Below are 11,112 nucleotides of genomic sequence, written 5' to 3' on the forward strand. Positions count from 1 at the left end.
TGTGAAATTCACATCATGTCTATTCCAACCGCATGGCGAAAATTAACTCATTTTGGTGGAATGCTACAATATTCCATCATATATGGCGGGACACTGTAGCAACAGTATTTTTTTTTCTTTCTAATTTTTATATTAATATCTTATAAATTTATATATATTATTTGTGATATAAATTTAGTTAGTGTATATTGTAATTTAATTGTGAACCAAATATGTAATTAATATTTTTTTAACAAAAAATTAAATATATATTAATTAAATATTTGTATTTTTTAAATTTTAATAAAGATTTATAATATATATTTATAAGAAAATAAAAATTAACATATAAATTAATTAAAGAAACATCTAATAAAATACAAAAAAAAAAGCAAAACTTAAACATATATTACAAACTTAATATCAAACATATCAAATATTAAAACGAAAGCAATAATATAGTAAAATAAATTATTAAAATAATTAATTGGATATAATAATTATTTTGATTTAGTAAATAATATAATAATTAAGACAATATCCTATTTCATTAATATAATAATATTTTAGTGTTACTTTTAGTATTGTAATTAAAATGAAAAAAAAATTAAAGTGTTCTACTATTTTGATGTTGGTGTTAGAATATTATTTATTTGGTATATAAAATCAACTAATTGATTTAATATATTAAAGTCAATATTTAATTTATTGACAAAATATTCTAATTAATGGTCAACATTGTTTGTTACCTGATTTGTTGTTACCCGATTTTTCATATCCCAACTGATTGAGGAAATATCTCAATCTGTGGCAGAGACTCTGATGGTAGGTCTCACTCTATAAATATAGAGTACCGGTCCCCAAGCTCACTACTCATTCTGACTTTCAGTAACTCCATCTAAAAGAGTTAGTGAGAGCTTGGAAGCCCGTGTACTCGTTCTAATTTCTGTTCTTTTCTTTTGTAGATCTAAAGCTAGATCGAGGTTATCAATAGCAATGGCTGGAGGTATACAATATTCGATTCTTTTTTGCATATGTTCATTCATATATTAATTCCACCTACATGTATATAGAATTGTTCATATGTCTACTTTCATATTAATTCTAACATTTGGTATCAGTCGCCAGTCTACATCTCTGCCTTGCTAATTTTATCTGCATGTATATTTATTTGATTTATATATGCCTTCATATTCATATTCATATATATATATACATATATCTTCGGTTTTGGTTGGCCTACATTTAACAAAATTTCTTTTGGTAATTTTATTGTGTTTGTATTGTTTTGTGTTTACATATATGTTATATCTAACATATTTTGGCAATATAAACAAATTATACACATATTTTTTTATGATTTATAGATGTGCCTATGTCTTCATCTATACACATATATTATATATTCGTGTATATAGTTTTATATATTGTTTGAGGGCCATATTCATAATTTTTATTTTTATTTTTATTTTGATAGAGAGTTTTAATGTCTCATATTTTTTGATTTTTTGTTTCAAAACTAATTTTCCACATAAGTACCATTAGAAATCCTTCAGATTATTTTTTCTAATGATCTATGTTTCCAAATCAAGTTTTGAGAATCCAAAATCAGTTTTGCAACCTTCATGTACCCGGTTATGGCCAAAAACAATTTTGATATTAAATTTCGATTTTTTGTTGTTGTTTAATCAATCTAACGTCATGAATCTCTTTAGACATGAATTTCGAACCAATTTGGACAATAAATTTTATCTTGCCAATTTAATTAAAACATATAATTTTGGTAAATTATATATTTGGAAATTAATTAAAATGTGCACTTACTTGATTTTGGTGTATGGTATATTTCTTTTATTCATGCAATATTAAATAATTGTGCTATTTTAAGAATGTAAGAAATTTTTACAATTAAGTTTGTGCAATTATTTTATTAATTCACGAAATCAGTAAATGATGTTATTGTCTTATTAAGCATGATTTTTTCTACCATTAAGTATATATATGGAATTATTGTATTTTCGTACATATAATTAATTATACTAATTTGTATGATTATTTTGTTCTTATTCATGCAAAATTTATTTTGAGTATAATTATCTTTAATTTTATATGTATGCCTTTATAATTTTAAATACATTATATATATTTCATTATTGTGCTAGATATATTTAGATTATATTCAAAACATTAAGATAGGTTGAATAATATTTAGCACATTAATCTCCATAAATTATTCATAAAATATTCATAAAACATTTAGGGTGAATAAAATTATAAATAATTCATAAACAATTTTGTGGTTGACATAAGAACGCATGAAACTGAAACAAATGCTCAATCTAGAACGGTTTTTAATGATCTTCGAACGACCACACTAGGAGCACTACTCTCTGTGATTGCCTATTATGTTATAACGAAATTGTTCTTAGGTCTTCCTAGAGCCTAAAACATAATGTCTAGTAAACCATATAATTTTACATAATTAGGGAGTAGCCACAGCATCTTTAATTATATAAAATTATATATTAATTTGAAAGGATCACATAATGGACAAAATTGTGATTGATTATATAAATATAACAATTTTACCCCACAGGGATTTTATTATATTTATATAATTAATTAGGATAATATATTAAATTAATTTTCTTAGTTTACCCACAGGAGTTATGATAATTAATTTAATAGTTTTATCATAAAGTTTAATAAAGATAGAAGTATCAAACCTTACTTTATCCCAAATAATTCGTTTGAATAATCTATCATCCTTTACATCCAATTTTATTAAATTAAAAATTTAGCCCACAGGCAATTTTTGTTTAATAAAATTTCAATCTTCAGCATGTTATACATTGGTAAAACATGACTTCATTAAGCCTCAATCTTCTAAATCTAAGTTTGTAATCCTATTCATGCAGCTTCTTCATCATCCTCTAGTTTTGCTGAAATCCTTACCGAAATTCCTGAGCTTAGGGGTGATAATTTCAAAATCTGGAAGGAACGAGTTCTTCTTCATTTAGGCTGCGCCGACATGGACTACGCAATAAGGAAGGACGAACCTGCTGCAATCACTGCGACTAGCACTGCTGCTCAGATCGCACTATATGAGAAATGGGAGCGGTCCAATCGCCTCAGCATCATGTTCATCATGTCCAAGATCCCTCTGGGAATGCGTGGATCGGTGGAGCAACCTGAGAAAGTCAAAGACTTGATCAAACTGATCGATGAGCAGTTCGACACTTCAGACAAACCACTTTACAACAATCTCATCCACCAGTTCTCATCCACAAAACTCACTGGTGTCAAAGGAGTTAGAGAACATATTTCAAAGATGAGGGACATTTCTGCTCAACTGAAGAAACTCGATGTAGTCATTCCCAAAACCTTCCTGGTCCACTACATCCTTAACCATCTTCCACCTCATTATGGGCCTTTCAAAATTTCCTACAACACACATAAGGACAAATGGAGTATCAATGAACTGATAACCATGTGTGCTCAAGAAGAAGCAAGGCTCCTGCAGGAACAAGGTGAAAGTGCTCACATGGCCACCCAAGGCAAGAAACGCAAACCATCCAAGAAGGACAAGGGGAAAAATAAAGTGCCTCCCCAAGGTGATATAAAGAAGGATTCCATCAAATGTTTCTTCTGCAAAAAGAAGGGACATGCGAAAAAGGAATGCGCCAAGTTCAAGAAATGGATGGACGACAATGGTAATCCAATTTCATTCGTATGTTATGAATCTAATATGGCTAATGTTAATATTAACACATGGTGGATTAATTCTGGATCGACAATTCACATTTCAAATTCCTTGCAGGGTTTACAAAACCTAAGGAAGCCAGTGGGAAGTGAGCAAAGCATCTTATCTGGAAACAAGATGGGCTCACATGTGGAGGCTATAGGAACGTGCCATTTAGTTTTAAGTAGCGGTTTTGTTTTAAAGTTAGAAAAGACATTTTATGTACCAAGTTTCTCTAGAAACTTGATTTCCGTTTCAAGACTTGTACCTTTTGGTTTTTCCTTTACATTTTCAGACAAATCTTTTAATTTATATAATAAATCTGAATGTGTTGGAAATGGTATTTTGTCTGATGGTCTTTACTGCCTTAATTTACAAAACAATACCGCTTATAATACTATGCACGTTCACGCTGGCAATAAAAGATGTGTCAGAAATACTTCATCTCTTTCATAGATGATTACTCACGCTACATGTATATCTACTTACTTCATAACAAAAGCGAAGCGTTAGATGTCTTTAAGATATTTAAAGCTGAAGTAGAGAAACAATGCAACAAGCAAATTAAGATAGTGAGATCAGATAGAGGTGGAGAATATTATGGTAGATACACTGAAGATGGACAAGCACCTGGTCCTTTTGCAAAGTTTCTTCAAGAAAATGGGATTGTTGCCCAATATACCATGCCCGGTACACCCGAGCAAAATGGTGTTGCAGAAAGGAGAAACCGAACATTGATGGACATGGTGCGAAGTATGCTTAGCAGCAACCCTAAACTTCCTAAATCCTTGTGGACTGAAGCTCTAAAGACATCCGTGTACATATTAAATCGAGTTCCAACCAAGGCAGTCTCCAAAACTCCTTTTGAATTATGGAAAGGTTGGAAACCGAGTTTGCAACATGTACGCATTTGGGGATGCCCATCTGAAGTTAGGGTATACAATCCACAAGAAAAGAAACTGGACCCAAGGACCATAAGTGGATACTTTATTGGTTACGCTGAAAGGTCTAAAGGTTACAAGTTTTATTGTCCATCTCATAGCACTAGGATTGTGGAATCAAGGAATGCAAAATTTCTTGAAAATGCCTTGATTAGTGGGAGTGATCAATCCAAGGACTTAGGTTCTGAGAAAGATCCTTTAGAACCCTCCACCTCAAGAGCAAGATTGATTGTGGTCGATAACACCCCTGCAGTCCAAATGGATGTTGAACCACCACAGCCAATTGTTGAAGATCCACAAGTCAATGATGAAGTTCAAATGGATCAAGTTGTTCAAGAGTTGCCTATAATTGTTGAACAACAAGCTGAACCACCCGCTCCTCAAGAGCCTGCTGGTGTAGCCTTAAGAAGATCCACTAGGACAATAAAATCGGCGATACCTAGTGACTACATTGTGTATTTGCAAGAATCTGACTACAATATTGGAGGCGAAAATGATCCAGAAACGTTTTCACAAGCTATGAATAGCAAAGAATCGGAACTGTGGTACAATGCCATGAATGAAGAAATGAATTCTATGAAAAGCAACGGAGTCTGGGATCTTGTTGAGTTGCCTAATGGGGCGAGGGCTATTGGGTGTAAATGGGTCTTCAAAACAAAGAAAGACTCATTAGGCAACATTGAGAGACACAAAGCGAGACTCGTTGCTAAGGGATTCACTCAAAAAGAAGGAACTGACTACACGGAGACCTTTTCTCCGGTATCTAAGAAAGATTCCCTCAGAGTTATCCTGGCATTAGTTGCTCATTTCGATTTAGAGCTACAGCAGATGGATGTGAAAACTGCCTTCCTAAATGGTGACCTAGAGGAGGAGGTATACATGAAACAACCAGAAGGATTCTCCTCTAGTGATGGTGAGCATTTGGTGTGCAAGCTTAAGAAGTCCATCTATGGTTTAAAACAAGCGTCCCGCCAATGGTATTTAAAATTCCATGATGTCATCTCTTCTTTTGGATTTGAAGAGAATGTCATGGATCAATGTATATACCAGAAGATCAGTGGGAGTAAGATTTGTTTTCTTGTTTTATATGTGGATGATATTCTTCTTGCAACCAATGATAAGGGCATGCTACATGAGGTGAAGCAATTTCTCTCAAAGAACTTTGAGATGAAGGATATGGGTGATGCGTCTTATGTCATTGGCATTAAGATCCATCGAGATAGATTCAAATGTATCTTAGGTCTATCTCAAGAAACCTACATTAACAAAGTTTTAGAGAGATTTCGGATGAAAGATTGTTCACCAAGTGTTGCTCCTATCGTTAAGGGTGATAAATTAAATTTGAGCCAGTGTCCAAAGAATGATTTTGAAAAGGAAGAAATGAAGAACATCCCATATGCTTCTGCTGTTGGAAGCTTGATGTATGCTCAGGTGTGCACACGACCCGACATTGCCTTTGCTGTCGGAATGCTAGGAAGATTTCAGAGTAACCCGGGATTAGACCACTGGAAAGCTGCAAAGAAAGTTATGAGGTATCTTCAGGGTACTAAGGATTACAAACTCATGTTCAGACGAACCGACAACCTAGAAGTAGTTGGCTACTCAGATTCAGACTTTGCTGGTTGTACTGATTCACGTAAATCAACTTCTGGTTACGTGTTTATGTTTGCCGGTGGAGCTATATCATGGAGGAGTAACAAACAGACCTTGACTACTACTTCTACTATGGAAGCCGAGTTCGTTTCGTGTTTTGAGGCTACATCGCATGGTGTATGGCTAAAGAGTTTCATTTCAGGCCTTAGAGTTGTAGATTCTATATCTAGGCCATTGAGAATGTTTTGCGACAATTCAGCTGCTGTATTCATGGCTAAGAACAACAAGAGTGGTAGTCGAAGCAAGCACATCGACATCAAGTACTTAGCCGTGAGAGAACGTGTTAAAGAAAATAAAGTGGTCATTCAACACATTAGCACTGAATTGATGATTGCTGATCCTATGACGAAAGGCTTGCCACCTCATAAATTCAAGGATCATGTAGTGAACATGGGACTTGGTTCCCTTATGTAAATTTATTGTACAAACTGAAGTTATTATCAATGAAACTCTCATTTTTGATATTTTCTCATATTTATGCGCATCTTAATTTTATTTGAGAAAATTTTACTTTCATAGGACCTGAATAAACATAAGGTTTATTCGTTTAAGTACATAGCCACATAAATTACATTGTTATGTAATAAATATATTGTAATACATGGAAGATAATACTCGTCATAAAAAGAGGACCTATCGCCATGATTCATGTGTTTATTATCTAACAGGGATGATCGTCGGGCTTAAGTAATACATTAATTTAAATGCTGACCAAATGGGAGAATGTTAGAATATTATTTATTTGGTATATAAAATCAACTAATTGATTTAATATATTAAAGTCAATATTTAATTTATTGACAAAATATTCTAATTAATGGTCAACATTGTTTGTTACCTGATTTGTTGTTACCCGATTTTTCATATCCCAACTGATTGAGGAAATATCTCAATCTGTGGCAGAGACTCTGATGGTAGGTCTCACTCTATAAATATAGAGTACCGGTCCCCAAGCTCACTACTCATTCTGACTTTCAGTAACTCCATCTAAAAGAGTTAGTGAGAGCTTGGAAGCCCGTGTACTCGTTCTAATTTCTGTTCTTTTCTTTTGTAGATCTAAAGCTAGATCGAGGTTATCAATAGCAATGGCTGGAGGTATACAATATTCGATTCTTTTTTGCATATGTTCATTCATATATTAATTCCACCTACATGTATATAGAATTGTTCATATGTCTACTTTCATATTAATTCTAACAGTTGGATCACCAAAATATATTTCATAATAGGAGTTGACCTCGATATAGGTCCATCCGAAAGAAAAATGATTGCCACCTGTGAACCGTGGTTGTTACTGAAGATTCGTACAAACTTCATCGGAGTGGACCCATGTTTCTCCTTTACCAATCTTGTTCCATGGGAAGAAAACAAAGGAACAGTAAAAGTGGATAACTGGATAAACTCTGAGCCCATGGCTGTCAGAAGCTGTCTGGATCGAGGCCCACATTTAATTGAGGGGACTGGGCCAGTCAAATCAAGTTCTAATTGGGCTATAAATAAACTTGACGTCCTCGGCCCACAAGTAAAAAAAAAATAACGGCAATATTTTTTGAGATTGAAGCGGCGTCGTTTGGTGTGGTGTAAGAGTAGAGTAGTGTTGACGCAAGCGTGACCCCGACAAAAGAATGAGTGTGGACAGAGGTACGGAGAGATAGGAGGAGGAGGACCGGGAGGAAAAACAGTACAGAGGAGCTCAAGACATGGAGATGCAAGATCCGTCGAAACCGGATCTTGGCCCGAACCCGAAACCCGAGAACAAGGCGTTCCGTTCTCAGACGACGATGATGATGATGTCGAATCCAAGCCCGGCCTGCCCGGCTCGTGGATCCTACCACCGGAGGTCCCAATCGGAGGTCCAATTCCGGATTCCGGACGATCTGGATCTGCTTTCGGATCCATTTGACGGTCCTTCCGGTAGCTTCGAGGAGCTCGGATCCGAGGACGATTTGTTTTGTACGTATATGGACATTGAGAAGTTCGGATCCAAGCTCGATGACGGACCCTCCGGCCACAAAAACGACAATGCAAGCGGTGATGGTGGAGGAGAAGAAGAGAAGCACGCGAGGCCGAGGCACCGGCATAGCAATTCGGTGGATGGGTCTTCGTCGTTGGATACGATTGAGGCCAAGAAAGCCATGGCTCCTGATAAGCTTGCCGAATTATGGACCATTGATCCCAAGCGAGCTAAGAGGTATGAATGTATGTAATTAAGATCTGAATGTTTTTGGGTTATAAACTCTTTTAGTTTTACTTGATTGATTAGTTTTTTTGGTCAGTAGTTATGTGGATTTGAGTTTGCTTTTTTAGTGCTAGGATTATAGAATTGATAATCTGAAAGAGACTTTAGATTTTGATTTTGACATCTTGTGCATCGGTCAAATCAAGAAAAAAAAAACCCTTGAATTTTTGTTGCTTTGGCTAAATTATATTAGATTTGGAAATATAGCTTTTTCTTTATCTTGTTACATAGCTCAAGTAAAAATTCGGTAAATAGGAACCATATCCAACAATGAAGTTTTATATTGAACTAATATTAAATACAATTTTTGTGTAATCCGGAAATCTTGTATCAGCAAAGGTTACATACACACCTATAGTCTCAGTCTGTTATCCTGAAACATATATATCACGGTTTTTGTATGGCATTTTTAATATGAACACAGGACGTATATGCATGAACATGCTATTTTAACCCATCTCACGTTACATTTGTATGCATAGCTCTTTTGTTATGTTTTTCAGCAAAAACCTAATCAAGTTTCGACAAATTTCAGGATGTTTCCTCGTTAAAACATTGTAAACTTGTGTCATTTTTATTTTTCAGGGAAAAAAACGGACTCTCTTCTCAAGTAGAATTGATTAAAGTTTATTTAGTAATATGTAACATTGGTTTTGTTTGCTTGCACAATTTGAAGCAATTCTTTTTGTGGTTGTTTTAGTTGAACTTTCACTTTCATGTCTTTATAGGATTTTGGCAAACAGGCAGTCTGCTGCCCGTTCTAAAGAGAGAAAGGCCCGTTACATAACAGAGCTTGAAAGAAAAGTTCAGACCCTTCAAACAGAAGCAACAACTCTTTCTGCCCAACTGACTCTGTTCCAGGTTCATTCGGAAATTCTCATCTTACTTCATATGCATATAACTTAAAAGTTATGTAACTATAAATATATGGTTGATCTCTTACTTTGATACGGTGGCTGTATTATCTTAAACCCTTCTGAGGTGTCAATTTTTTTTAATGTTTCTTTATTCTACCCTGAGTTTCCAATCTAAAAGTTTTTTCAAATTTAAGTTAGCCTTTCTTTTTGTTCTTATTTATAGTTCCTAGATCCTTTTCAGTTGGTCCTTTTTGTTTTATCACAGACCTCTATAACTTGTTGGTAACAGAGTTTCCTTTTTTTTTGTCTTGGTTTCTAGAGGGATACAACTGGTCTCAGTGGTGAAAACACAGACCTTAAGCTTCGACTACAAGCTATGGAACAACAAGCTCAGTTGCGTGATGGTATGTATGGTTTCAAATGCCTTGTTTTCAATTTTATTTCAGAGAGTTCCACCTTAAAAAAAAAAATTTACCAATTATAAAACAAAACAAAAAACATTGAGCTTAATATGTAAACTTTTTTTGTGAAATATCTTTCTTGATTAATTATTTCCCTATCCTGATCTGAAAAGGGTTCAGTTTGATTTTACTGTTTGCTATCAGACAAACATGCACAAACTTTATTTGATCCACATTCTCTTAAACAGCAAAAAGCTAGTTTTGCACAACATTTCTTTTTTTTTTTTTTTTGGTATTTCAAAGTTATTTCAATTTAATCAACCTTATCCAAGGAAATAAAGTTGAATTATTGGTGTGCTATGACTTGTAACCACATTCTTCTATTATTGTTTTACACTGTATCTCCTTTCCTGTTTCTATATTTGTGTTCTCTCAATTAGTGGGAATTTCTGACTGGCAGTCCATTGCTATGTTATTCAATCATGCAGCTCTAAATGAAGCGTTGAAGAAAGAAGTTGAGAGGCTCAAGATGGCCACAGGAGAGATGATGACACCCACTGATACTTACAACTTTGGAATGCATCATATTCCTTACAACCATTCTTCCTTCTTTTCAAATCAGCCCCAATCTGGGTCAGGTGACCCTCGTAACATTCAAATGCAACAGTTTAATCATTTCCAGTGTAATGTGACCCCTACACATCAGCCTATGCATGCCACACATGCATCCTCAGAGATGTCGCAGCTTGATCATATTGGCCGGATGCAGGGGCTCGATATCAGCAGCAACGGCAGAGGCTCTCATCTTGTGAAGCCCGAAGGGCCCTCCATTTCCCCTAGCGAAAGCAGCAACAGATTTTAATACAAATGCTGCTTGCCTTTCATGATCCCATCATATTTGTTGGATTGTTCATAGACTGACCTTATTTATTGACCGTCCAAAGGTACAGTTTAGGATTTTATTTGAATTTGATTCTTTTAATTGGTTGGGTTTTAACATTTTTAGCTAGCTTGGTAGGTTTTAAGTTATTCATGGAGTTGTTTCTATACAATTGCAATATTCTTTTTTTCTTTCGTTCTTTTTCCTCCTCTCTGGGGTTTCTAATGTGGGAAGAGAGGGATTGTCTCAGTGATAGAGAAAACACAGCTTTTTATATGCCAGACATCAGCTTATATGTTCGCTTCATTAATATATGATTTTTAGATGTCATTTCTATGAAAAAAGTCTTCTTGATTTAATGGTTGAAATTTCTCTCTAACTAGCACACACGTTATTTTAAAAATAAAACTTTTTGTTTAT

General features: G+C 34.5%; 2 protein-coding genes across 2 annotated transcripts; both read left to right on the top strand.

Moving 5' to 3' along the window:
* The first annotated feature begins 671 nt into the window (after positions 1–671).
* On the top strand, positions 672–4,096 carry LOC133793964 (uncharacterized). The gene is made up of 3 exons (XM_062231182.1): positions 672–985; positions 2,898–3,692; positions 3,800–4,096. The coding sequence occupies exons 1-3, from the start codon at positions 976–978 to the stop codon at positions 3,832–3,834; spliced, it is 840 nt and encodes a 279-aa protein (XP_062087166.1). The 5' UTR covers positions 672–975; the 3' UTR covers positions 3,835–4,096.
* A 3,762-nt stretch (positions 4,097–7,858) lies between these two features.
* On the top strand, positions 7,859–10,886 carry LOC133798151 (bZIP transcription factor 18). Its single transcript, XM_062236355.1, has 4 exons — positions 7,859–8,506; positions 9,283–9,415; positions 9,731–9,815; positions 10,301–10,886. The coding sequence occupies exons 1-4, from the start codon at positions 8,016–8,018 to the stop codon at positions 10,672–10,674; spliced, it is 1,083 nt and encodes a 360-aa protein (XP_062092339.1). The 5' UTR covers positions 7,859–8,015; the 3' UTR covers positions 10,675–10,886.
* Positions 10,887–11,112: the final 226 nt, after the last annotated feature.

The sequence above is a fragment of the Humulus lupulus genome, chromosome 8 (assembly GCF_963169125.1).
Source record: "Humulus lupulus chromosome 8, drHumLupu1.1, whole genome shotgun sequence".
Lineage (NCBI taxonomy): Eukaryota > Viridiplantae > Streptophyta > Magnoliopsida > Rosales > Cannabaceae > Humulus > Humulus lupulus.